Source organism: Tenebrio molitor, chromosome 9 (assembly GCF_963966145.1).
Source record: "Tenebrio molitor chromosome 9, icTenMoli1.1, whole genome shotgun sequence".
Taxonomy (NCBI): domain Eukaryota; kingdom Metazoa; phylum Arthropoda; class Insecta; order Coleoptera; family Tenebrionidae; genus Tenebrio; species Tenebrio molitor.
In genome coordinates this window covers 5,696,917-5,723,537 of record NC_091054.1, presented here as the reverse complement: position 1 = coordinate 5,723,537, position 26,621 = coordinate 5,696,917, and the positions used below count along the sequence as shown (strand labels likewise).

The 26,621-nt window shown below is 36.1% G+C and overlaps 5 protein-coding genes and 2 long non-coding RNA genes across 11 annotated transcripts; 4 read left to right on the top strand and 3 right to left on the bottom strand.

Annotated features, from left to right (window-relative positions):
- Positions 1-374: 374 nt before the first annotated feature.
- Positions 375-2,612, bottom strand: LOC138139209 (guanine nucleotide-binding protein G(o) subunit alpha-like). Its single transcript, XM_069059414.1, has 5 exons — positions 2,477-2,612; positions 2,079-2,424; positions 1,787-2,030; positions 1,270-1,444; positions 375-1,221 (listed from the first exon to the last, which is right to left on the bottom strand). The coding sequence occupies exons 1-5, from the start codon at positions 2,598-2,600 to the stop codon at positions 1,031-1,033; spliced, it is 1,080 nt and encodes a 359-aa protein (XP_068915515.1). The 5' UTR covers positions 2,601-2,612; the 3' UTR covers positions 375-1,030.
- A 364-nt stretch (positions 2,613-2,976) lies between these two features.
- On the top strand, positions 2,977-6,774 carry LOC138139216 (uncharacterized). Its single transcript, XR_011162236.1, has 3 exons — positions 2,977-3,139; positions 4,554-5,504; positions 5,557-6,774. It is a non-coding gene; the product is annotated as an uncharacterized lncRNA (long non-coding RNA).
- A 407-nt stretch (positions 6,775-7,181) lies between these two features.
- OSCP1 (Organic solute carrier partner 1) lies at positions 7,182-13,462 on the bottom strand. Of its 2 annotated transcripts, none has more exons than XM_069057717.1 (2): positions 12,475-13,462; positions 7,182-8,078 (listed from the first exon to the last, which is right to left on the bottom strand). In XM_069057717.1, exons 1-2 carry the CDS (start codon positions 12,584-12,586, stop codon positions 7,240-7,242), a joined length of 951 nt encoding a protein of 316 aa, XP_068913818.1. In that variant the 5' UTR covers positions 12,587-13,462; the 3' UTR covers positions 7,182-7,239. The 2 variants fall into 2 exon arrangements, with proteins under 2 accessions (XP_068913818.1, XP_068913817.1); XM_069057716.1 differs by lacking the exon at positions 12,475-13,462 and adding an exon at positions 12,210-12,455.
- On the top strand, positions 8,271-12,219 carry LOC138138032 (SET and MYND domain-containing protein 4-like). The gene is made up of 3 exons (XM_069057715.1): positions 8,271-8,951; positions 9,011-9,927; positions 11,702-12,219. The coding sequence occupies exons 1-3, from the start codon at positions 8,571-8,573 to the stop codon at positions 12,021-12,023; spliced, it is 1,620 nt and encodes a 539-aa protein (XP_068913816.1). The 5' UTR covers positions 8,271-8,570; the 3' UTR covers positions 12,024-12,219.
- Positions 12,857-15,054, top strand: LOC138138538 (SET and MYND domain-containing protein 4-like). The gene is made up of 3 exons (XM_069058515.1): positions 12,857-13,453; positions 13,672-14,621; positions 14,733-15,054. Exons 1-3 carry the CDS (start codon positions 12,857-12,859, stop codon positions 15,052-15,054), a joined length of 1,869 nt encoding a protein of 622 aa, XP_068914616.1.
- A 4,154-nt stretch (positions 15,055-19,208) lies between these two features.
- On the bottom strand, positions 19,209-19,853 carry LOC138138031 (uncharacterized). Its single transcript, XR_011161947.1, has 2 exons — positions 19,744-19,853; positions 19,209-19,671 (listed from the first exon to the last, which is right to left on the bottom strand). It is a non-coding gene; the product is annotated as an uncharacterized lncRNA (long non-coding RNA).
- Positions 19,820-22,247, top strand: LOC138138030 (SET and MYND domain-containing protein 4-like). Of its 4 annotated transcripts, none has more exons than XM_069057713.1 (5): positions 19,826-20,157; positions 20,206-20,341; positions 20,415-20,845; positions 20,892-21,841; positions 21,890-22,247. In XM_069057713.1, exons 3-5 carry the CDS (start codon positions 20,453-20,455, stop codon positions 22,209-22,211), a joined length of 1,665 nt encoding a protein of 554 aa, XP_068913814.1. In that variant the 5' UTR covers positions 19,826-20,157; positions 20,206-20,341; positions 20,415-20,452; the 3' UTR covers positions 22,212-22,247. The 4 variants fall into 4 exon arrangements, with proteins under 4 accessions (XP_068913812.1, XP_068913814.1, XP_068913813.1 ...); XM_069057712.1 differs by having other exon boundaries at positions 20,404-20,845; XM_069057714.1 differs by having other exon boundaries at positions 20,206-20,357.
- Positions 22,248-26,621: the final 4,374 nt, after the last annotated feature.

The window sequence follows — 26,621 nt, the reverse complement described above, 5'->3', positions numbered from 1 at the left end:
AGCGTGTGCAGGCAATTTCGTAATGATTGAAGTTACCAAGTGGACGAATTTCGACCAGAAAGGTCGATGTGCTGCGAAATGGCATCGTCTCCGTGCTCTAAAAATACGCATTGCGATTATTTTATTTCGAATGTGTGTGTAATGCCTACGCCAATTCTTTCTTTAATAGTGCTCTGTCCTTGAAAAATTATTTCCGGACCAGACAAAATGGCCGATCGTGAAAAAATCCAAACAATACGATTCGATTTTTCGCGCCCCGGTCTTTTTATAGCGCGTCCTCTAGCGTCCGTCCATTAATCAAAAACGAGTGTTCCCAAGGTTCTGTTTGAAAACTTCGGCCTCGCTTCGAGTTCCGAAATAAAGTGCACGCCGGCTGTGTTTCAAATTTTATTCAAAAACAACACTACAAAACGTCAATTACAAAATTATAAACTAATTTGTAAACCTAAACTACATTTTTTATCACATTTCGTGATCATATCTTTATAAAAATATTTGCACAAATTTTAAGGCCACTGTATCACAGGCGTCAAGATGTAACCTTAGAGGCAAGTTAAGGGTTATTCTGTTTTTCGGCTAATTTCTTCTTATTCATTTGAACACATCATGAGATCTACTTTCATTTCCGTATTGTCGCACCGCGACAGCCCCAAAAACATCTACTTTTTCTTTTGGCAACTCTCATCTCGTCTTCGTGTCCACTCCATTTCGAGCAAAGGCAAGAGGACCAATCACAGACGGGCTTCAGTTCAAACATTCATGACATCATTTGTTCGTTCTTTTACAACTTCTTGCATCACACACACGTTTTTACACAAGACTGAAATATTGACATAAATTTACAAAATACTAATTGGGGCTGTCAGGGTACAGTTGAGCTTAAACACCATCCCTCCTAATATTTAAAAATAAACGAATAAAACTAAAAGAACTGCCACAAAAAAACTCTTGAAAATAATGTCTAAACTAAATAAAAATGGCAGCTAAGGAACTGTGTAAAAGACTACAAGCGTAACATTTTTTGTAAAAATCATAAAAGAGTGACCTGTCCCAGGTTGGTCGAAATCACCATCTCCATAACAGCTTGAAAAACAACTTGGACATTGGCAGTATCGGTGGCAGTTGTGAAATGCGGGTACAAAACCTTGCGTGAATCGGCGTTTTTCAACACGAACTTGTGTTGGATAAAGAGAGCTCCCCTGTCGACGTCCCGGTCCGGTCCTGAATTCGAAACGTTAACGACAAAACTCGCATTGAATCCACACTCACCTTTGTAATCTGAAAAATAAAGTCTCAAGTGCCTCTGCGAGTAGAGAATTTTCTCTCTGAACAAATCAAATTTGTTCAGAAATAGTACGAAAGACGCCTCTCGGAAAAAGGGATTATTCACGATTTGGCCGAAAAGATTCAAACTTTCGTCAAGGCGATTGACGCTAGGGTCCTCCTAAAAATAAACGGACAAAAATAGTTACAAAATCGCTTTTCTTAGAATTGTTTTATGATAACAGTAAATAATAATGCATGCAATACCCGTGATGTCATTTGAAGATTTATTTTAATCATATCTAGTACTCATCTCGTGTAACATTAGATTACATTTTTTTTTGTGTTTTGTACAATTTGCCGCATTAACTTTAAATTGAGATTAAATCGTTCGAAAAATTCATTTTGACATCGAGACGCTTGAGTGAAGTCAGTAATCAGTACTACCAACTTATAGACATGTCAAAGCCAACTCACATCAGATTATATTTTTGGAAAATATTAAAAAAGAGGTCAATGTTACCAGAAGAGTCATATCATATCCACTCAGAGAGACCACAAATAGAACGGCGCGGACGTCATCGAAACAATAAATCCATTTCCGCCTCTGCGAGCGTTGGCCCCCCACATCATACATGCTCACGATCATATCATTGATGCGAAAATGCGTCTCGATAATTCCTTGAGTACGAACACGCGCCCTCAACACGTCTGTCGGTGTCGGCACATATTTAGGATCACAGATTCGTTCCATATTTTCAAATAAACTGGAAAAATTACACATAACCTCAATCTTTAAGAACTGTCAAACTTACTATAGTGCAGAGTCGTTCAATTCGTATTCGTAGCCCCTGGCTACGGCGAGTCTGACCCCGCGATCAGACCATAACGCCTGCAAAGAAGCTGCCACGTTAGGTAAAACCATGAAACTCATGTCGAAACAGCTGCGACTCATGAGGACGACTTGAGCGTGTGTTTTGTTGCGTTGCTGCTCTAAATTAATTCTTAAGATACCCATTCCCGCTAAAACGTATTTCATGGAAGCTAAGAGATTGTCTAATACTGTAGGGCGGAAGCTGCTCAATTCGGCGTGAGTGAAGCCATCAGCATGTATAATTTTCATCTGTTTGACCAAAGTGCTCTTGCCGCTCTCGCCGGCGCCTGAAATTCACAAATCTTGGTGTTTTTGGGGGGATACAGTGAGGCAACTTACCGAGGAGCAAGATTTTGATGACATTGTTCTGTTGCTTGGCGAGTTCTCCCAGTTGTCTGTCTATTTCTTCGGAGCGTTTTCGGGCTTTACCTTCTTCACGTTCTATCGACAGACATGCACCCATGGTTTGCACATCACGGATAGTTTCATTAAAATGAGGGTTTTTAATAGACAATTGTTTAGGTTAAGCCAGATGGGACGTCAGATTATTAATCTCAAGGTCGTTTACATTAAGAACATTAAATAATGCGAGAGCGCAATCGAGTTAAACGCATTTACTCACACAACACAAGTAACAAGTGGAGCACGAAACGGCCTTTTAAATAAATAACGAACAAAGAATATTGTTTACGCAAATGTCAAATTATAAACAATCATATGTGGCGACATCTATGTTGAAAGTTGGAAGAACACAAACTTAGCGATAAAGGAATCAACAATGATTTTTTTTTATTTTTCTAGCCCCCAATTTGACACTCCGCTCATGGGATAATCGTCAACTAAAACGAAAGAGTAAGTGAAAATGTTTTTGTGCGATAAAAACTTTACAGTTTTTTGAAGAAAGAACGATCTCTGTGCTAATACTAACAGTTTTTGCTGTTTTTTACTCGAGTAATTCTTTTTCGTGCTTCGTTATCAAAGGATGTGTAAACACATGAGCGGGTATGAATTTTAGGGTTCAAATTATATTTAATTTTAATTCTGTTTTGAAGAATTTACGGAAAAAATGATAAATAAAAAAAATGTTTATTTTAACGAGTTATTGGTGGTTAAATTTATTACGTGGACTTCCATCACACCCGGCATATTATTCGGAGTAGGTACAGTTGGTTGCAAAAAAAACGGGAACTGTCAGAACGTAGTGTCAGAATCAAATTGACACATTTTTACATTTTTTTTCATAGTGTGAAGACTACGGAGAGATAGATTAGAATTATGGTCAAAATTCTATGAAAATTTAAAAACTAAAAACAGGTTTTGTCAAGTAGACAATTAATTGACAAATGGACACAACCAAATTTACATTAGGAAAATTTTCGTTGTCATTCAACTGACATTAGCTGTAAAACAGGTTTTATATACATATTTCTAACCCCACACTGGAATTTTGGACATGGATGTTAAAAACGTTACTGGTGGGATTTTGATTTTATTGTGACAGAATTTCTGTCACAAAAATTTTGAATGTCTGTGATAATGACAATAAAGCTTAGGCTACACAAGTTTTTTCGAATTGACAGTAAAATAACTGACGAAATTCCTTGGCCGTAACTGTATATGCAACCAAAAATACTTCCACGCATCCAGACATCTGTCGACACACGTCCAAAATCTCAAAGCCTTCTTTGATCTAAATATGTAATCAAGGGCGTAGCAAAGGGGGGGGCCAGGTGGGCCCGGCCCACCCCAGAATCCTTCTGGCCCACCCCAGAATAAAAGTAAAACACATTAAAAATAAGATACATCTGCAATATCTATCTATCATCTGTCTGTGGTTTAAAATCTGGCCCACCCCAGCAAAAAATCATTGCTACGCCCTTGTATGTAATTGTTGGTCGCAAGTTATAATCTATCGTGCGATCCATTGCATTTGTTATTAAAGTTGGCGCTGAAACTGTCAAGGCATGTCTAGTTTTGAACTATCGCGACAAACGTCACATTTAACGACAATTGTAAAACAGAAAATGGCGAATTGAACATTCGAGGGATTAAGAGAAAAATTACAATGGTAATGTTTATTTTATTAAACAATGTTACAACAAATGCTGAAAATGTTCACCATTTTGTTCTAAGCACAAACGGCCCTTTCGTTTAACTCCACTGATAGCATTTTGTTATGATTTGATTGTTATTAGTTATTGATTTATTTAAATAAGTGTATCGATTCAAAAAGACCTACGGCTTCAGGTCCAGCGCCAACTGTATTTTACTATAAAAACAATTATAATGTTTCCAGTGTTTTTGCTTCTTCGAGTAATTTTGATATAAAAATGTAACTTTTAAATACATTTTCATATTCTTATATTTTTTTCATATTCCTATATTTGTTTTTCTTTGCTTTAAAATTATTTTTCAGGAAACAGTCTGCCAAAATATCTCGTGTTGTGGAAAATTTGCCATGCAATCGGAACATTCCTATTGAAAATCGCACGCCCACAATTAACATCCAATAGAAAGCCTGCATTTGGTGCGGTTGTCAGGGCAACAAAACTTCCCGGACATTTTGCACCATTTCCAAAAATTTGATGTTTTCGTGGGTTCTACTGGGCAAAATATTTTTTAAATCAGTGTTATATTAATCGTTAGTCCACCCAGTTCGCCACTAAACGTTTTTTAAAATGAAATAAGGCCTCATTTTGCGGTAACTGTTAAGATTTGATTTGGGAAAACTTCAAGATGCAGTGTAATATTCATTTAAGTAGGTCAATAAAAATAATAAATATTATACACCAAGTGAATTAAACATCCGTTTATTCACGAAAAGATGTTGATCTCACAAGCACGTAGTGCGAGTGAGATCATATCTTTGAGTGAATAACAATGTTTAATTCACGAGTCGTATATATGTTTTTATTCAATTTTGACGATATTTTGAACAAAAAATAGAATGATATTCAAATCACACGAATTAATCTAGAACAATCATGTAGACGGCGTAAAACATTTCCGTGACAACAAGTTGTTTACATTTTTCCAAACTTGTGGTACTTGTGACGTTTGCGCGAAAAATGGCTGGAATCGTAGAAGATCAAGACAAAACGGAAGTTTTTGTACCCCCGGCAGTTCTACATGAAGCATTGGATGCTTTGAATAAAGTGGTACCAGCCAAATCAAAACATTCATATGAAAAAGAATATGCGATTTTTTGTGAATGGAGGAAGCGAAAGCAGGCAAAGGGAGTAGACGAAAACATAATGTTGGCTTATATTTCGGAACGATCCAAAAATGCAAAACCTTCGTCACTGTGGTCCTATTATTCCCAACTTAAAAAAATGTTATCTGTGAAAGAAAATATTGATATAAGCAGGTTTGTGACACCGTAATTATTATTTATGAGTTTAAAGTAGTAATTGTTGTAGATTTCATCAAGTGTCAGCTTTCCTAAAACAACAGTCTGTCGGTCACAGACCAAAGAAGTCAAAGGTGTTCACACTCGAAGAAATGGAAAAGTTCTTGGATACTGCTTCTGATGATGAATATTTACTGCTAAAGGTGGTTTTAATCGTGGGAGTTTTTGGAGGTTGTAGAATTGGTGAATTGGTGTCCATGTTAGTTGATCATGTTGATGACAGAGGCAGCGTAATTGTAGTCGAAATTCCGGATACGAAGACTCATAAGCCCAGAAGGTTTACTATCATCAATGGAAATAACACTGTTCATGCTGTTGACGTTTTTCGGAAGTACAAAATGTTACGACCTGAAAATATTTCACACAAACGGTTGTTCATCAATTACAGAAACAAAAAATGCACGGTGCAACCCGTAGGAGTGAATACTTTGTCAAAATTTCCTCAAAAAATTGCACAATTTATTGGTCTTCAAAATCCAGAGGAATATACGGGCCATAGCTTCAGACGTTCGAGTGCAACTCTACTGGCAGACTCTGGGGCAGATATAACAGTTGTAAAGAGACACGGTGGCTGGCGCTCGAATAGTGTTGTGGAAGGATACATAGAGGATTCTCTCAATAATAAAATTGAAATTTCAAGAAAAATCATTAACCAATCATCAACAATTATTCAGAATGAATCGGCCTTGGATTTGGCAGCATGCTCGTCTGGGTCAAACACGGCGTCAAGTATGGAAATCAACCATCAAGACATAAATTTGCCCGTTCATCGTCGATTTGGTATAAATTTTAGTAATGTACATAATTGTAAGTTTTATATTACAGACACCAAAGAAAAAGAATAATTGAATGTTAATGTATTTACAAATAATAAAATATGTTTGTTCTCCATTGAAACTTTTTTTAATCCACTAGTGAATTAAAAAATTTTTAATTCACTAGTGAATCAAATCCATAAAATTTCACTAGTGAATCATTGCCTGCTTATGACGGTTGTTATGGAGTTAATAAAGTCACTTTAAACTGTCAAAATTGAATAAAATAATAAAAGATGCTTTTGTTAACATTAAGAGAGATTTTTACCTTCAAATTATAAATTAAAACTGGATTTAACGTATCTCTTATCACTGCTCCGCCCACTGTGCTATGGCCCGTGTCAAGTGGATTAATGAAAATAAAGAGTTTTAATAATCAATTACCGATAAATAAATGAATTATTTGAACTGTCTGCTTTCGTTTCTTTTATAAAGCTAACCCTGTCTTACCTTACTAACTCTCCTCACCACTTTCTGGTATCTTTCTGAAGAATGGCAAGATTAAAAATTCGTTTTTACGCGTTTTTAGAGCACGAGGAGCACAGCGAGGAGTGCTATAAAGCAAACGAGTGCGACAAAAGTTGCCCCTGTTTTAAATCTTACATAAAAAAAAAGTTCAAAAACAAGGAAAATTAATTATATTTGACAAATATAAAGGGTTGGTGACACTGGTAATTAGATGAACTACTGAAAGATTTTGAATTTCCGCTGATTCCCACTAATAATCCGAAAAATATTTGAGAAAAGAGTTGTCACTAGGTAGTTTTTTGTCTTAGAAAATGTTGTAACTCTTGTTTTCGCAAATAATAAAAAATCTCGCTTTATTTAAATAAGATTTATTAATACTCTTTTACATAGGGCATAACAATAATCAAAATTTAGTCGTTATTCAAGTCTTCACCTCCGATCATCTCCAGAAGATCATCTTTCAAAGACCCATCTTCTTTATCAGTCACAGCCATATCGTTCATCATCTCGTGCATTTTATGATCCTCGGTGTTAACATCGATATTATCAAAAACAATTTTCGACCCTTCTTCATTATTATTGACATTCTGATTATCGATATCCAAGCGCAAAAACTTCCTATTGTCAGTCCCCGAACTCATCTTCCTCTCCCCCAGAATCTGATCCACAAACAACTGCAACTCGTTCACTTCCGGTTCCGGTTTGTTGCAATTCTTCTCCAAGATCCTCCCGTTCTGCGTAACCGAGTAGATATTCTCCCCCAGATTCTTCAGCATCTTCGCGGCCGTGGGATCCAGATTGTCCGTGATGAAGATCCCGTCCATGTTCTGCAACCCCATGCGCAGCAGCAGCGAAACTCGCACGTTGCTGTCTTTCAGCCAGTACAAGATGTCGTCCCGCAGCTCTTTCTTCTCTTTTGCCGACAGGATCTTGTTGAAGTTCTCCACCAGATTCTGCACTTTGTGCAGCTGGAGCTGGGTCTCGGGGTTCGTCACGTAGTTCTCGATCTCGTACAGGTGGCGGAGGGTGATTGCGATCACGTCTTCGGAAATCGTCACCTGCCATTTGAACACCATCGTTATCAGGTCCCACAGCTTGTTCATGCTGGTGGAATCCAAACGCATCATCGACGACTGGGTCACATCCTCGATGATGTCTCGGACGGCATCGTGGCTGTAGGTTGCTTGCGGTTTCATCAACTCGGTCATGAGCTGTTTTGATACAAGGACGGAGATGATTTCGTCAAGAACTGCAACAATTGCTGCATTAATCCCACAATCTGAACTGGTTTGAACCAAGCTCAAATTCAGACTCTTTGGCTTTGGTGCTTCAACGTTACAGTGTTTTCAGTGTATTTTTTTTAATAGAATTCAGAAATTTCTGCATTTATTTGAATTGAACTGTCACAGTAGCTAAAGGTGGGGCGCCCTCTGGCGGAAGAAGAACAACTTTACAATGCGCCCTGAAACAGGTACCTGTCTTCTCTGTTTGCAAAAAAATTTGAATACTTTCATCAAAAACAATTTTGAAAAAACTTTGATACTGTTCAAAAAATTAAAATTGAAGCGCTTGCGCTCGCGCTACCAATCAGAGACAATCGTGAAGTGCGCTGGTTTTCAATGCTTCTGTTTCTTCCCAAACTAGTTGTGTTTTGTGTAGTTTTTTGTATCGACATTTTAACGTTTGGACGAGTTGGAATTGGTTAGATTAAACCAGGCTGAATTAACCAAAAAGTAAAAGAATGAGTCGACCAAATCTTGGAGTTTTGCAGAGTCAATTTAGCGATTGTCTGAACCAAGAGTCTTCAAATGGAGCGGAGAAATTCGTGAAGAAGCTGAAGAAAAAACCGCGTCATTTTGAACTTGTGAGTTGCGTTTATGACAAATTGAAAACATATAATATGTTGGAAAAGACGTACGAAGTAGACAAGAAGAATGACGACGAAGCGGAGAAGTTTTGGAAAAACGGTAAGGACATTTTCAGCAAGGGGATGTTCAATAAAGCTCTACGAGCTTTCACTGTGGCCCTGACGAAAGCAGAGTCTGACAAATGGGTAGCGTCAGCATATGCTCACAGGTCAGCTGTTTTATTCAAGCTGGAACAATATGAAGACTGTATAGCTGTAAGTAAGCGCAAAAACAACAAGAATGCAACTACCTACGAGTCGTTTTTTTTTATCAGGACATTGACAGAGCTTTTGCTAACAACTGTCCGGAGGAACTACGTGCTTCGCTGAAACTGAGGAAGACTAAGGCGCGTGAACTGTTCCGAGCATCTCGGACTACAAGAATATACTGTGAGGATCCTCCAGAGATCCCTCGGAAGCATCGCACAGAACCATGTGCCAGCGATTCTGTGGAAGTCAGGACGGTAGGGTCAAGACGTTGTGTTTATGCCACCAAAGACATTCAAATAGGAGAAGTGATCGCAGTGGAACCGGCACTTACTGCAGTGATAGCACAAGCCAATTTGAACCACTGCCATCGTTGTTTCAAATTATGTTACAACCCAATACCTTGCAACATGTGCACCCAAGCTCTATACTGCAGCGAGGCTTGCAAAGAAGAAGATTTGCCCGGATACCACCAGTACCTATGTCCGATTTTACTGTCACTGAAAAAGTTAATTGGCTCTAGAGCATATTTCCTTTTGGCAGTGAGAATGGCGCTTGAAAACCTTCACGAAAGAAATGACGGACTGGCGAAGTTAAAACAAAATATAGACCGGGTTGCTATGAAAGACAACGAGATCTTACCAACGACGGTGACAACAGCTTTCATATTTTATTTGTTCAGAAAGCATACTGACAAATTTAAAACCAAGGATAAGAAAGCTGACAAAGATTTGAAAGATCAGTTGGTATCATTTATACGTGTTAGTTTCGTTCACGCGAGCGGGATTGAGGAATTGTACCCGTCTGAAACGGATGGTCTTAGCCGAATGTTGCTGGAAACTGTGGCTTGTGCAGTTTTTCCTTTTTATGAATCATTCAGGCATGCTTGCTGCCCGAATATATTTATCCAAAATCATGGGTTGAAGAGGGTCATGAGGGCGTTTAGGACTATAAAGAAGGGACAGGAGTGTTTTGTCTCTTTTGGGTAAGTCTCCGACGATCAAATTGTTTTTGTAATTGCTGTTGTTTTGAAAGTTTTCATCATTTGTTTGTGCAAGGTGAACATTTAGTTAAACAAAAAGTTAAAAGTCAAATCAGGTCAGGTCAGGTCAGGTCCGGTCAGGTCAGGTCAGTAATGAAAGTGGCACTTTTTTACACGCAAAATCGTAATGAAAGTAGTACTTTTTTGTATCATTTTATTCCATCTCTTTGGAGATGATTGTCAAAGCATACCTATTGTTTTTGTTGTAATTTTTCATAAATCTTGTTAGACCAAATTTTTTCTCAACTTTTCTCGATATGTAAAAAAATAGTGTGTACAACACGTTATGAAAATCTCTTTTTTTCACTTATTTGCTTAATTAACTCGGGCTACGCCCTCGTTAATCAACCTGCAAATTCGTGAAAAAAAGTATGACTTTCATAACTAGTTGTACAATTAACTATTTCATAAATCCTTTTAGGCCAAATTTCTCAACTTACATCGATATGCAAAAAATAGCGTGGTACAACACGTTATGAAAGTCTCTTTTTTCACTCATTTGTTTGATTAACTCGGGTTACGCCCTCGTGAATGAAACTGCAAATTCATGGGAAAAGTATAACTATTTTTGAATTATTTTGTTGTCACTGTAGATACATGAGAGATGTGTTATTAAGGTTGAAACGAACCTGCAAATAAATCAATAATAAAGTGACTGTAGTGCAGCACCTGCTAATAAATTTATAAAGTATAGAACTGTCACAAGCGGGTATTGACTGTTTTAGGTATCGTTAACATTGTTAACAATATGCCATGACAGAATAAGTTTTTTGTTAATTGAGTGATGAAATCTGAAACATTAGGTCTGTATTTTTTTCTACAGGAAATGAAGAAAAATTGTACTCATTTTTGGAAGTAAATTCTTCTGGGTAACTAAATCTAGAGTGATGTTTGGTAAATATGACAGTTTTTAAAGGGAACATATTTACACAAAATGGCGATAAGTTAGAAGAAAGAATAAAAATGGCTAAAAAATATAAAAGCTTTAAATTTGGTAAACTGACAGGGTGAAAAACAAAATAAAAGGATACTTTATTGGAAAGAAGTGAACGACATAATCTAGAAAAATCGAAGGGGTAGAAAAAAAGGGACAAAAATAAAAATAAGATAATGACAAATTCGAGAGAAAGATGAAGAGATGTCGATAAAATTTGTTCCGAAATTGACTAGCAATGACCAAATTAAAATCTCTTAGAAGTTCTCAGCTTCTTTCAAAAATGATATAAATATTGATTGTTGATCATTTTCTTCTAGATTTTTTATTTATGGTTTTTACTCTTGAGTCTGTTTTGGAAAATAAATGTTTGATGCAAGATTAAAAAACTGATAAACTAGAATTGTCATCCAATTGGTGAATACCTAAAGAGACTAAAAGTAATCGTGAAACACTATCAAAAAATAATTTCTGAAAATGAAAAAAATGCCTAGAAAGCAAGCAATAATGATAAAACACATGCTAGAATATTAAAAAGTTAAAACAATCAAGAAACTGTAAAATACTGTTTTCAGGCAGCAAGTTTGCATTGTTGTCGAGACAGAATTTTTTTAAATTGTTTTGTGATACTAATGCAAATTTTAAATGTTCATAGTTGATGTCATAGTTGATGGTATCTACGAAAGTAGTTTTTTTAAACAACATTTGCATAACTTAGTTGCGCATTATTTCGTATTTTCCTGTGGTGAAGAAACCATTTAAGAGTAATGTGTCGTTTTTCAGTGCCGTTTACACCGAAACTCCTAAAGCATCACGTCAACATCGTCTCTTCACCCAATACGGCTTCAGATGTAAATGTCAAGCTTGCGAAGGAAATTGGCCCCAGCTAGAAGAGGACGTTTACTCGACTTCGTCCAAAGAAGACATAATGTTCTTATTTGCCATAAAAGGTTGCAACGTGACTCTTGCTAAAAGGACGATTCCTAAGAAAATCGAAACATTGAAGGAGTTGGAAGGATTTGAACCGAATCCTACTTTGACATTCCAGCAGAAAATACTCCAGCATTGCTACGACGTGCTTGGCAACAAAAGATTGATAACCTAATCATTAAATTGATTGCAACTTATATTGTATATACATATTACATTATATATTACATAATATAATATTGTATACGATCTTTATAAATAGCTCAATGACAACTCTTATGTTTGTGTCCTGTTTTGTAATTATTTTAACTTGTTTTCGTGTGTTCAGTTTTGATGTTTGTACTTTTCTAATAAAGCTTACTTGCAATTGAGTTTGATGTCATGTCTTGTGGATGTGAGAGTTTGCGGAAGCGGCGGCGCTGCAGATGTTCACGATCAATTAAACGCCCACTAGATCTGCTACTAAACCTCCTTCCCGTCAAAGGAAAAATGGAAAATTTTGGTGAAAAAAGTCGTTTAGTGGATTTTCTTATCATCAGATGAACAGCTTAAAACTAGGGTGTCTTTTGCATGTCTGAAGCGCCTCGTGCAATTGCAGTGCATTTAAAGCGATTTTTGTGGATCACCTAAATTAGTACGGTCGAGGGCGACATTTTGAGCTTGAAGTCTTTGAGCAACGACAAACACCATTTCTGAGCCAATATTGAGAACAACGAACGGTGTAACATAGTGTGACATTTTGTCGACGACTGAGGCCCCAATCGATAACCGCGAATTAAAACCTCCATTGATATGAAAAACTCGATTGTAACCCGGAGCGACACACGCAGTGCCCTCTCCCGGACGCCATAAATTTCATTTCCAATTTTTTCCAAGTTTCCCACTTGCTCACCTCGCTGAGAGCGCATGTTCTGGTGGCAACAGTATTGTCTTTCGAACTTGCCTCCTTTCGCGACTCGTGCACGTGTTGTGTTTTTTTTTTTGTACTGGTCCAGTTGGGAGAAAAAAATGGCCGATCCAAGCCCACAAAAGCCGAGTCCTTCTTCAGAACCAAGCACAGCAGAACTGAGTTCTCCAGAGAATGTCCCTCTAGTTTTTCCCTCCGCAGATCGTAGTGATTCCCCAGATGCTCCTAGTTCTCCGGAACCTGCTGCTCTCGAAGAGCCTAGTACTTCCGCGGGGCCTAGTACTGCCGTGCCGCGCCGCCCCAAAAAGACCAAGCGTTCCAACAAGATCTCAACTTTCGTCCAGTTTCAAAGGGAATTGCTCTCTTGCATAAGAAAGGACCACGGCAGTTCCGAAGCCTTCGTGCAGGAGTTCCACGAGAAGAAAACGTGCGCGGATCAAGTTAATTTTATCTACGACAGTATGATGCGGTACGATTTGATGCAGGATAAGTACACAAAGGACGTGAAGAACGATAAGAAGGCCAAGAAGCACAGGGACAAAGCTGATCATTTGCTTGTTACTGGGCAGCCTGCTGCAGCTTTGGAGCTGTACACCAGGAGTATCATGAAAGCCGAAAGTGAAGAGATGTTAGGGATGGCTTATGCCAACAGGTCGGCCGCTTTGGCCAAACTTGATTTGTTCGAGGAAGCTCTGATGGTGAGGAACGTTTTTGTCCCGGTAAAAAGAGCCAAAAAAAAATTAACAAACTGTGGTGTTCTTGTTTTTATTGGAGATTGGGCGTTTTGCTGACGTGGTTTTGCCACTGTTATACAAAGTCATCTTTATTTTTTTTTTACTGTTCCTTGAGTATCTTCTGGGCCCACACTGTTTAGAATCCTTTGGAAACCTTGTAAAATAATAAATGATTGTTCCAGGACATCACTCGCGCCTTCGCTCACAAATACCCTCAACAGTTGAGAAGAAGCGTCCTGGAACGTCGCGATAAAATCCTGTCGAAAGAAATCCCAAAGAGTCCAGTTTATAGCTTCTACCAACCAACACCTGAGATCCCCGAAGAACACAGAAGCTCCAAGTATCCAACTGCCAGCAGGAGCGTCGAGGTCATGTTGGACGAAACCAACCGCCGAAGAGTATACGCAACGAAAGACATCCACGTGGGGGAAGTGATCTGTGTGGAGGAACCTCCCGTCTTCGCCGTGCAAGCCGCGGAATGCTATCACTGTCACGAGTGCTTCCAGCTCTGCTACAACGGCTTGTCTTGCGAGTTCTGCTGTCAAAGCGTTTACTGCAGCGTGGCGTGCAGAGAGCGCGCTTTTGCCAGGTACCACCAGCACGAGTGTCGCATCTTGATGTCTTTGAAAAACGTCTGCGGCAAGCACAAAGCTTGCGTGTTGGCCGTCAAATTGGCGCTTTTGATCAGCGACGAGAACGACGCGCCGGATTTGTACAGATTGGAAGGGGGTCTTTACAACAAGAACGTCAAAGCTGAGGTGCTTACCACAGCTGTGGCAGCGGCAGTCATGTTCTATCTGCTCAAGACTTACACGAATAGATTTTCCCAAACTGAGGACCAAGCTGAAGACAAGTTTAAAGACCTTCTGATGAGGAATGTGCGCATCTGTATGGTCGACGGTGCTGGGATCGACGAAATGTATCCGATTAAGAGAAATCCAGAATCAGGAGAAGTTGACCAACAGTGGCTAAACTACAAAACGGAAATCGTGGCTTGCGCTTTGTATACATTTTGTAGCTTGATGCGTCATGCTTGCTGTCCCAACGTTTTTGTCCACCATCATGGGATCAAGCGTGTTATAAGGGCCGTGAGAACTATCCCAAAAGGGCAAGAATTGTTCATAACTTACGGGTAGGTTTTTCACTTGAGGGAATGTAGGATTGCGTTTTATCCTAGACCAAAATCAATTTTAACCTTTTACAATCTCAGTCAGGAGTGACGTAGCCACGTAATTCTTTCCAGACCTTACTACGTCGACCTTCCACGAGAAGACCGCAGAAAACGTCTCAAGAATAAGTTTAAATTCTTTTGCAACTGTAGAGCTTGCGAAGAAAATTGGCCTCAGCACGATCTGGAGCCTTACTATGTGCGAAAAGCGGAAGATCTAAGATTCGTGATGCTATTGAAACAAGCCACGGTGGAAATTGCTCTGAGAGGAATACCCAGATATATCGAAATCGTGCACGAGCTGGAATCAAGAGAACCGCTTTCGGAGTTGACTCTCACTCAAAAATTGCTGTCCTATTGTTATGATTTGCTTGGAAACAAAAGAACGGTTCCCTGATGTTGTACATGCTTTACCAGTTTGCTTATCTTTCGACGTAGTCATGTGCTCGCTGTGCAACGAACCCCTTCATTACACAAATCATACTTTTTAAATGTACAATTATCCATAACTTCCTATACATGTTTCATATGAGTTTGTCAGATGTTTTGAATGAATCTTTTTTATATAAATATGCACAGTGAATAATAATCGGAAGCCCTTCCCACTCGTCGAAAATTATGCTGTGGTACAGGTTTAATTTACACAACTAGAAACAAAAAAATCGCGACGCCATAGTCTAGCTAGACTAGACAAAAAATACAGGGTCATTATAAATATTTCGAACATCGTAGGTGGCTGTGCGCCTGTACTTAGGTGCACCGTTACGCCAACTAGATGTTAGAAACATTCATAATAACCCTGTATAATATTTTTAACTAAGTCTGAAAACTTCGAACTTAAAATTGCCAGCGACAAATTTTTGCTGTGGCCAAATTACAAAAATATTTTGTATCGAATCAAGTGGACTTGCATTCATAAAAAGGTCAAAGTACTTTTTCGAACTGATAAGTTGATAACATTATTAACATTTCGAGCAGACTTGAAAATTATGTAACTACCCCAACACCAACCAACAACACTGGCTTGATATTTAGTTTCATCGCTGGTGCAAAAAATAAATATTACATACATTTAAGTGAATTTGAAATGTCATCAATGCTTGTACTTCAGCAACTTTACGACCTATATGAAGAGAACATGAATGGCTGGATTTAATTAACTAGACAACACTCAGGGTTTACTCGATTTATATAAATCACTGAAAACTTTCCTGAAGAATTTGTCTTGTAATCTTGTATCAATTCAATAATGCCGGATTAAAACTGCAAGAATAACAAAAAATTTACTTATTAGGTAGGTACTGTAGAGTTATAGACCAAGAGTTGATACAAGTAGGTACAACTTAGCTTCTTTAACTAACAGAGACTAACAAACTGTTCACCACGACAACAGGAACCGTAGATTTACTTCTAGTCCAATTTTTACCCTTTTGAGATGACGTCACGATTTCCTTCCTTGCTTTCTCTTTATTGAAACGACAAAAACAGAAAAAAACAAAAAAAAAGGTACGTTTATTTATTGATGGTCACTTTGAGGTTATTTTATGCTCCTGTCAATTTGACAATTTTTAATTTCTTTCACTTATTACATTGATTACAAACATAACCTTTCGAAGCAATTGTCAACAAATTTGACACATTTATAGTTATTTATGATCAATTCAAGTTTGTTTCTGATCCTAGCTCAAACATACGTAAAGTTACTAGATAATGACGTCATCGCAAAAGGGTAAAAATTGGACTATACTACCAGTTACCACTACATCTCAGTTACCCAGAACATTGACATTATTGTTTTCGCGCCGTTATTTCATTGAAAAACATTCAGAATTCAACAATAATTTGCAGTAAACCCACCACCAACACTTTCACTCTACCGCCAACACGAAGAAATGTCGTTTAATTAAGGAGATTGCATCACTTGTCGTTGGCACTTCGATCACGTGATTAACTTGATTTTATTCATTTAAAAATGCTAGTCAATAATTTTCGTTTTCTTTCTTCAAAATGTAGCAACGTGGATAATCCGGATAAGAGATCAAAGAATGAAACTTCTCATTGCTTGCTATATTTAATAATTTGAATATGAATATGAAATTCTCACAGAGTAGGTAACATATTTTCGTTTTTACACCCCAATGTAAGTACGAAGAATGTCGGTAATTAGGTCACATTCTCTGATCACATCGGAAGTTACAGGACATGATATTACCAACTTATTAAGTTATTGAATTAATTTTTGTTAATAAAATAATTAACAGTGTTCAGATAGATATTAGTATACTATAAAAAAATATATTTGAATTGGAAACTTGAATACAACATAAATCTCACATTTCAAAGACAAAAAAATACAGTTACTATGGCGGCCAAAAAATTTTAGCCGTCATTGTGTCATTTCAAAAAAAAAATTGTAATCCATACTTTATTGTCATTATGATTAGGTACCGTCTTGATTATGATTGGTATTTTTTGGTTGGTAAAAACTCGAAATTACTTTGTCATTTTCTACTACACAGAAAGTTTACCTCAGGTTATCTATATACGACTGCTCTAATTTTGTTCATTCATGTCGGATTTTTGGAAATTCTGAGTTTAAATTGATTGGCAGAATAACAATATGCATGTCAAAATGACAAGAATCGAAAGTGGAGTTACGGTTCCTAAAGGTTTATTTACACTTTACGCGAATGACAAGGTGGCCATAGTACCATAATTGCAAGTGACCCAGTGAGGTTATAATTTGTTGTGTAAATAAGCCCACTTTTATCACTTATTAGTTATAGAACAAAACATGATTAAACGGAAATAATTAAGATACAAATTTAAAATTTTTAATCGAGATCGAATTATGCAACTGTTTTTTTCCCTTGTATTTTTTGTGATAGTATAAATTCTTTGATACTGATAAGATAAAGGCAAATAAAACCTCTTTTTAATACTTACCATAATTGACCAAAGTTGCAATTACCTACCTAACCAGATTTTGTGCTCCTGTTAGAAAATTAATCTTTAAAAACCAGCCTCCCATACTCACCTAAGTAAAACTCAATAACATTTTTATTGGTTTTATTTTGAAATTTATTTTACAATAATTACATAGGTACCTACATAATACAATTTTATTTTACAATTATATCATTATAATTTCCTAGATATTTTTTTCAGCGAGGGTGGGACGTTGGGAGTTTCTTCATTCATTCGTCCATTGTGTTCTTCGTGATTGGGTGGATTACCATCACCATGATCACTCTCATCTTCACTTAAGTTGCAAGAATAAAACAATCATCATAAAATTAAAACTGAGCTTTTATCCTTTCTTCTGTAGTGGGAATACAATTACTAATTGTAATAGGAAATTCATCATTTATGTTAGATCTAATGATGACACTGGGGTATCGTCTTGTTGAACTGGGATTTGTCTTGGTAACTTTAACCCGTCTATTGCTGGGTTGAACGGAATGATGGGGATTTTTCTGTGGGCAACAATTATTTGTTTTGCGTTTTCTTTGCAAATTTTTACACCCCAACGTTTTTCCTCCATTTCTTGTGCTATGTGTAAATGATAAGCAAATGCAAAAAAACGTTGATTTGAAAGGAGGCTAATAATCTCCCACAATTAGAAAATTTACGTAAATAACACACGGCCGGCTAATTAATTTTGGATATTTTATCTAGTGGTAAGGTTGTTGCAAAAAAAACGGGAAATGAAAATTTTCCCAATGTAAATTTGATTTTGTCGATTTGTCAATTAATTCTCTATTTGACAATACCTATCAAATCATTTCTAAAAATGTCATTAAATTTTGACCATAATTTTAACCTATCTCTCATAAGAAGTTTTCACACTAGGCATAGTCAAAACGTTGTGGATGTGGATTGTCAAACTCAAGGTCGCTTTAAACTTATGATTGAACTGTACGTTAGTGAGATCTGTCATAAATTCCAAATACCTTATTGGCCCGCCTAGTTACTTTTGCTGGTAGTGCCAACTTAATGAAGTCCCCAATCCACATCTATAACGTTCCGGCTATATGAAAAAACTGTAAAAATGTGTTAATTTTATTCTGACAGTTCCCTGTTTTTTGCAACCAACCTTACCCCAAATTAAATAAAATAAATCATACAAAAATCACAAACATTAAATAATAGATAAGGGAATATATGGTCTTACAGTTTGTTGTTTAACTTATTGTCAGCTTTAATATCAGAAAATATTTTACAAACTATCACTGAACTATCTCACTTTTTCCTGCATCAGAATCTTCTAAAATATGGAATATGTACTTACATTACATTTAACTCTTCCTTGAGAGCATTTTCTATGCATTATAATCAAAATATGATATAACAAACATTCAGTTTTAAAGCTTACAGAAATAAGATAAATAGAATTCTGTTTGTTAACTGCTTCTGTCTTTTAAGGGTATTAAGTACAGTAAAAGCAAAAAAAAGCCATCAAGGATAGCTGACACAGTACACAGTCCACAAGTGTTCTGTGGTCCACAATGCGCTTGTGCACTGTAAGTTGCAGGAAAAAAAATGCAATAATACCAATAATTGTTTATTTAAATAACCTATTTCAGGATTCCACAAATGCATGACAAATTTCTTAATCAAAGACAAGGCACTTTCTGTTTCATAGCTATCCTTGATCGCTTTAATTTTTTGCTCTTACAGTACTTAACCATATTACCATAAAACTGCAAATAATTCTTGTTACTTTTTCTGCCAAAATGTTATATCTGTATATAAAAAGATGGTTGTGTGAGTGTAATTTGGTGTACTTGCATCTAAAAGGTCAGAAAGTGAATTTCTTAGTTATCAATCCTGACTCTTTATAAGTTATCTTGTCAAAGATTATGATTATTCGAGTGACTTGTAACTTTTTCAACTTATCTGAAATATAACTATATAATATAATATATATAATTACATTTGTACAGTAATTGAAACCCAAGATATCTTCTGCTGGCAGCTGTTACGTAAACTGTTTTTGTTGATTACTCTTCACCTGAAATAATATAATCCATAATCCAATTTCCCTCCGGGTGACGTTTTTTATTATTTTTTTTGTTTACTCAACATTATGTAAATGGTGTTCCGCTGTAACTGTTCGTTTTTAATAAGAACTTTGCGTAATCAAATGCACTTGGAAAGTAGGGTTATGTTTCTCTGACAAGTGACCCAGTGAGGTTATAATTTGTCGTGTAAATAAGTCCAATTTTTTAGGTAGAAAAGACATGATTAAACGGAAATAATATAAAAAAATTAAGATACACATTTAAAATTTATAATCGAGATCGAATTAAGCAAATTGTTTTTTCCCTTGTATTTTTTAATCGATACTAAGTTTCGGATTATTTGAGTCGCTAATAAAGTCCCTAATTTGTTTTATAAATAACCCCGAGGATTTGTAATGGTGGTACAGTTAAAAAGAAGCTGGAAACGACCAACTCCATGAATTATGTAGCGTTACGTAGTGGGAGACTTCTCAACGGTAAGTTTTTCAAATTATTCATTTTTGTCGTCATACTTTGTACCTTAGCGGTTTATTTGATAACTATTATCAAAATATCAACAAACCAGAATAAATAAATCCAACAGATGAGGATGAGGCATTCATTTTAAATTAACCGCCGTGTCAAGAGTATCACATCACACCTCCCGGCCTACTTGTGAAAGTATAGTATTTTTGGAGTTTCGGACTTTGTGTGTATTTGTACTACCTAACACTTAATTATAGATATTTTTCAGAAATAAATAACAATCACTGTCGACATTCACAAGCGAAAATGTGCGAAGAATCGCATCCTAACCCAACAAATTTGGCTAGACAACGTACGCGCCTGTACATGACCTTGAGAGCACGTGATCAGCTGACTCCATGTTTAGAGAAATTTGGCGCGCTCGAACGCAATTTTGAACGTGTGGATTACGTCATAAAATTAACGAAAGATTTGAATCTCCACGCGGTCTTTCAAGACGACAACAAAAACGACGAAACCGCCGTGAAACTGAGAGAGAAAGGTAATGACATGTTCAAGGTGAAAAAAGTTAAAGAGGCATGGGAGCTCTATACAAGAAGTATCAGTTATGCTGAAGAGAACAGTGCAAATTTGGGTATAGCATATGCCAACAGGTCAGCAGTGTTGTTTGAAGTTAACTTGCACAAAGAGTGTTTGATGGTGAGTCAGTTAATTGCATGGATTTATTTGAAATTTTGTTCTTCAGGATATAGGCAGAGCCTTGGAAAATAATTACCCTGAGCACTTAAAGACGAAATTGTTTGTCAGAGAGAAAAATTTAAAAAATCTTGATATCGAAGCTTCCAAAAGTCCCTACGAGTCAGTACCAACTGTGACAAGTAAAAACACTAAAATAGATTGCGCTAGTGATTGTATAGAAATTCGGCAGGAAAAAGACTGGGGCCGATTTATTGTAGCGTCGAGAGACATCAAGGCCGGCGAGGTTCTCGCAGTAGAGCAGCCCTTCGCCTCACTTTTAGTCAGTCACGATCTAAATCACTGCCACGAATGTATTAGTTTGTGTTACAACTTAATCCCCTGCAAAAGCTGCACCCACGCGCTATATTGCAGTGAAAGCTGCAAGGAGCGAGCTTTTGAAACTTACCACAAGTACGAGTGTCCCATTCTAGCCAGTCTCAAATATTTAGAATTAGACAAGCTTAAATTGTTGCCGTTAAAAATCGCATTTTCAGTTAGAGAGCAGTACTCTGAAATTGAACTTTTACAAAACGAAGTTTCGGATGTGTATCAGTCAAACTCGTACAAAGAAATTCACAATTTAATCGCAAACACTTCCAAACGTTCATCGTCAGACCTATTCGACAGGGCCGTAGCCGCAGCCCTCATGTTCGGCTTGGTCAAAGACCATACAAATTTTTTCGACGGCCGCAACGAAAACTTCGAGCGCGTTTTTAAAGAGATTCTGCTGTTGCATATGCAGACCGGTCCCTCAAATTTTCACGAAATAACCGAACTGGCGCCAAATTCGGCCGGCGTGTACGAACCTGAAGAGATAGCGAGCGGCGCGTTCGCGTTTCTTAGTTTGTTGAATCACTCTTGTAGCCCTAACGTGACTCGATTTTGCCACGGATCCACGATAGTCCTCAGGGCGATTCAGGACATCAACAAAGGGGAGCAGTGTTTCGATAATTACGGGTAGAGATGTAGGAAATGTTTGCACTTTAATAATTTGGCCAATTGTAGTTACCACCACGCATTAATGAAGAGGACTGACCGTCAGAAGCAACTACAAAGTCAGTATTATTTTGATTGTGCTTGCCCGGCTTGCGAAAACGACTGGGGCTTGTATGATGTGTTGCCTAACGGTGATGCGGTCGAAGTCGACGAAGAGCTGATCTCGCAACTGTCTTCTGGTGAAGTGGAGGCCGCCGAGTCTGTTTTGCGAGACTTTGTTGGAAAACTGGGGGATTTACAGAAGCCGCAACCTTGTAAAAATTTCTGTCAGTTACAGGAAATTATTAAACAATGTTTTGCAGTGCTTGGTAATAAAAGAAGAATATTTTGATTTTTTCTTTCGAAATATAGTGTTGATAGTGCCTTTTTCAATTGTTTTTATCCAAGACATCCTTCTTGCTATACCCAGTCGTAATGTAGAGATAATGAAACGAATATAGACTACTTCTAAAATTATTAATACAGGGTTATTCTAAATGATTGTAGTCGAAGTAGGCCATGCCCATGTTATTACGTATTTGCCGCTTTCATGTGAACTGTCAGTTGTGTCGCTGTCACTGTCATTTTTTAGGTGAAAGGTGCGGTGATGAGTCATATAAGTCATAAATTTTACATTCAGTTTTCACGCCTACTTCGACTACAATCATTTAGAATAACCCTGTATAAACTTAATTTAGTTATTAAGGTTTGAAGAACTAAGTCGTTATTTATCATAATACACTGACCGGCACAAAAAACGACTCACTTTGAATTTTATTAATATAATTAAGTAATTCATTGTCTTAGAAATTTTTTTTTATATCATGTTGTATTGATAAGTGTTATTTAAGTTATTTTTTGCCAAAGAATATCCGACAAACAAAACATTAAACACAACAAATACAATTTTAATGAAAAAAAAAATAAAAGTAATTTTTTAGAAAAAAAAAAGTTACGAAAAATTGCCAAAATTTGAACAGCATTTTGATTTAGTATCTCGTATTGTCAAATTAAATCTTTTAACACGTAAATCAACCGACAAAAACACAAGATGGAAGTATTGCAAATTTTCTAATAATTTAAACAAAACAATTCGGTTGCCATGGTGACCATAGCACTCCCGATCTTTGAAAATATCCCAATTTAACTATAATAAAGAAAAATAAGCACAAATATGTATAATTTCAAGATCATTTATTAAAGAAATCATAATGAGTCGTTTTTTGTGCCGGTCAGTGTATTTGCAACGTCGTTTGTTTTAATTTTTCGTAAAATGTTTTCAAACAATTTGGTCGTACAGGCGCGTCAAACTTTATGGATGGTGTGTTTTAAATAATAGAGTACAAATTTAATTTCGACCTGATCCATCAAAATCATGGCGTGTGCGCACCATTTGCCTCTTCGGTAAGTTTCAACATAATTTGCTACTTTTACTTTTATTTTGAGAGACAATTTTCTTATTAAAACGCATTATTCGACGTAAACGTGGAGTCGTTATTGTTGTTTTTAATATTTAAGGATGAACTGGAGTACCTAACAATCTCAGCAAAAAGTTGCGGAATTCTTATAATGCTATGAAAAGTTTATTACGAGAAATCAATATTTGAAAAAATAGTTTTTAATTTTTGGAAACGAATTGTAATGAGTTGCAAGTAAGTTTTGTGTTTATTTTCTTGATATTTAGATAATTACTTACATGTGATTTTACAATCTTTTGACTAAGACTGTACGTGAAAGTAAACAGAAGCACATTGAATTTCAATTTTCATTGATTTCTGTTAAAGTTCTTAACGTAACTGTAGTAAAACGTGCCATATGAGTGTAATGTTGCATACCGACGTCAATTATATGCATTTTGTTCACTTTTATTGAAATTAAAACAGATACATAACCTCAAAAACCGTGTTTTTCCACATATAATTAGCAATTACAAGGAAAATCCTCGACTAACTTTTTTTGTAAATTCATTAGAAAATTCTACGATATCGATACTTTATGTGTGAAAAATTTAAGAAAAATTGGCCTTTTTGAAATATGTTTTTTATCAATTTTTATGCGACCATTGCTCGATTTCTCATAAGAATACGTGTAAAATATCCCGAAACTTTAAAAAGGTAATAACTTTAAAATTTCTCGACCAAATTTTTTTAAATTTGGCACAGTACTTTAGACTGGATGAAAGGACGATTGTACCAATTTTAAGCAAATTTCGCCATTTTTCAATGTTACTCCAGTTCATCCTTAAATACTTGCAGTAATTTGAAATTAATTATTCATCTGTTGTGGTTTCTCCATTCGTTTGCTAAGCAGTTTTATTTAATTAGATTCTAATTTTCAATTGACAGTTAATTAAAATGTTTACGAGTGAAATGATCAATCTGACTTTCTTCCCTTTGTATTTGCTGGGAATGAACTATTTCAATGAATCTTGTTTTATCATACTTACACAGACGTCTGTTTCAATATACAGTGCTTACATAAGAAAAAATATGTATTCACTGATTTAGCAATAATTTCACTACGACAACGGTCGCTGTTTCTCTAAGGATTAAAAAAATGACCAACAAAAGTTATCACGTGACTCCGGAATACGTCAAATTTGACATAAAATTCCGAAAATGAGGTTTGTGTTGAATATCGAGAGAAGTTATAGGAAAAAGTTGATTCAAATGTGATTTTATTCCAGAGTATAATTTTTAAAACAAACTTGTGGAGAAATTCACCTGTTTTAACAAAAAATTAAAGTTCCCAAACTGAAGTTCTAACTGGGCGAACAGAAAATGTATGAAGGAGCAAGTCAGAGCTTTAAACACCTTAAACTTGCAATATTTTTTATTCAAAGAACTATTTTAAGCCAACTTTCAAAATATGACACAGGTGCGAATGATTTTTTCGAATTTTGTTGTAAGTAAAGATTTTGCACATGAATATTAAATCTCATCAGTACCGCTTTTTTTCGACATGTTTAACACAAATTCCATTTTCAGATTTAAAAGAAAATGTCAAATTTGAGTGACAAAAGTCATCACGTGACTTCCGGTATACGTCAAATTTGACAACGAAATTTGAAACGGTCTTTGTGTTGAATATTTCAAACCAAGTTGTAGGAAAAAGTTGGTTCTAATGAGATTTTATGTCGTTGTGTAATTTTCGGAATAAAATTGGGAATTTGAAGAATTAATCTATTTCAACGAAAAATCAAAATTCCCTACAGCACCTCCACAGACACCTTTCAAGTATCTACACTTGCCAGGCCACCTAGACACGTAATATTCGAAAGAACCGGTTTTATCCACTGTCACCTTTGAAAACGTTCTGTATAATTGTTTGCTAGATGTGTAACAAAAGAATTTTTGTTTAATCTTACTGAGATGTTTGAGGTAACTCCTTTCCCTGACTCTGAGATGTGTAGAACTTGTCGGTAACAAAGAGTGTTTTAGTGTCATGTCATCTATAAGAAAAGTTGTCCACACGAGAGAGTGAATAAAACAAATTAACAAATTAAAAATGTACTGGAAGTTTAGTAAAAACACAATATGTATTAAAAACAAACAGGTTGTTTTAAGGAGTATTCCTGGAACACGGTAAAAATACGGTAAAAATGCTTGGAACGCAGACAAAAGTGTAAGATATAATTAGAAGTGCGTTTATTATTGTTAATCAATCAATTTCTTAAAAATTGTTGATATGACCTAACTTGATTATTTTATTTGTGTTTATAATAATTTTTTAACGGCTTTTTCTTTCTGGAACAGTCGGCGTTAAACTTGACTTTATAATCTTTCTTTCGCTTTTATTTCGTGTTATATTAATAACTCTACAGTCGTCCAAGACTGTTATAACAAAAGTTAAAAAAACATTCACTTGTACCTACGTACAGTTGGTTGCAAAAAAAAAACGGGAAACGATAATTTTTCTAATGTACAGTCGCGAGCAATAAATTTTGGTCGTCAAGGTCATTCTTTGATGCAATCGAAAATGCTCCATTGTAAAACAGTCGTAAATACCATAACCTATCATCATATTGTATGACATTAATTGTCATTTTTTTCTCAATTTTTTGACACTTGTTGACGTGGGCATAAATTTGGTTTTGTCCATTTGTCAATTAATTGTCTACTTGACAATACCTATGAAATATGTAATTTTATGTCACTGAATTTTGACCATATCTCTCGTAAGGATGTTTCACACTATGGAAAAATTGTAAATACGTGTCAATTTTTTTCTGACAGTTCCAGTTTTTTTTTTTTGCAACCAACTGTACTGTACTGATTAAGTGATTAAATGAGAGGTACTGTAACATCCTACGATAACAATTGCGTTTTTGATAAACGACGATGCAACTTGAGGAACAATTATCCAAGTTACGAAAGTGAATTCTCTGTCTGCTGATTTTGTTTTCTTGTAAATCAACAAAGCAGAGCACTTGTGCAAACAAATATGTAAACGTAAATGTAAAAAAATCAATTGAAAGCTTCTCAATTAATTTGATTAGTATCTTGTCGTTCACAATAAAACCTAATAGAAACATGAATGAATATCGATCGTTGGAATGACCACCAATTGATTGTGTATAAGTAAACTTCCGTCTACTCGTATTTCGTATATCCAGTGGATAAAACCGGATCTAGTAAAGTGTACTTGTGGAAGAGTTTTGATTTTAATCTTCGACTCGTTCGATTAGGTCACTTCATAATTCGCAATCACCTGAAGCATTGTCTGAAGTGTGTCGATGATGCAATACACTTTCTTTACTTTC

What these genes read in the sequence shown, in the direction of transcription:
- OSCP1 (XM_069057716.1), bottom strand. Translation starts at nt 12,384, where the DNA reads ATGATAAGAAAATCCACTAAACGACTTTTTTCACCAAAATTTTCCATT. An exon ending in GACATCAAACTCAATTGCAA is followed by an intron (nt 8,079 to 12,209) that starts GTAAGCTTTATT and finishes CAATTGTTGCAG; the next exon opens with TTCTTGACGAAATCATCTCC.
- LOC138139209 (XM_069059414.1), bottom strand. Translation starts at nt 2,600, where the DNA reads ATGGGTGCATGTCTGTCGATAGAACGTGAAGAAGGTAAAGCCCGAAAA. An exon ending in CATCAAAATCTTGCTCCTCG is followed by an intron (nt 2,425 to 2,476) that starts GTAAGTTGCCTC and finishes TGTGAATTTCAG; the next exon opens with GCGCCGGCGAGAGCGGCAAG. An exon ending in TTATTTTTCAGATTACAAAG is followed by an intron (nt 1,222 to 1,269) that starts GTGAGTGTGGAT and finishes TTTCGAATTCAG; the next exon opens with GACCGGACCGGGACGTCGAC.
- LOC138138030 (XM_069057711.1), top strand. Translation starts at nt 20,118, where the DNA reads ATGAATTATGTAGCGTTACGTAGTGGGAGACTTCTCAACG. An exon ending in TAGTGGGAGACTTCTCAACG is followed by an intron (nt 20,158 to 20,414) that starts GTAAGTTTTTCA and finishes GATATTTTTCAG; the next exon opens with AAATAAATAACAATCACTGT. An exon ending in TGCACAAAGAGTGTTTGATG is followed by an intron (nt 20,846 to 20,891) that starts GTGAGTCAGTTA and finishes TTTGTTCTTCAG; the next exon opens with GATATAGGCAGAGCCTTGGA.
- LOC138138538 (XM_069058515.1), top strand. Translation starts at nt 12,857, where the DNA reads ATGGCCGATCCAAGCCCACAAAAGCCGAGTCCTTCTTCAGAACCAAGC. An exon ending in TGTTCGAGGAAGCTCTGATG is followed by an intron (nt 13,454 to 13,671) that starts GTGAGGAACGTT and finishes TGATTGTTCCAG; the next exon opens with GACATCACTCGCGCCTTCGC. An exon ending in GAATTGTTCATAACTTACGG is followed by an intron (nt 14,622 to 14,732) that starts GTAGGTTTTTCA and finishes AATTCTTTCCAG; the next exon opens with ACCTTACTACGTCGACCTTC.
- LOC138138032 (XM_069057715.1), top strand. Translation starts at nt 8,571, where the DNA reads ATGAGTCGACCAAATCTTGGAGTTTTGCAGAGTCAATTTAGCGATTGT. An exon ending in AATATGAAGACTGTATAGCT is followed by an intron (nt 8,952 to 9,010) that starts GTAAGTAAGCGC and finishes TTTTTTTATCAG; the next exon opens with GACATTGACAGAGCTTTTGC. An exon ending in GAGTGTTTTGTCTCTTTTGG is followed by an intron (nt 9,928 to 11,701) that starts GTAAGTCTCCGA and finishes GTCGTTTTTCAG; the next exon opens with TGCCGTTTACACCGAAACTC.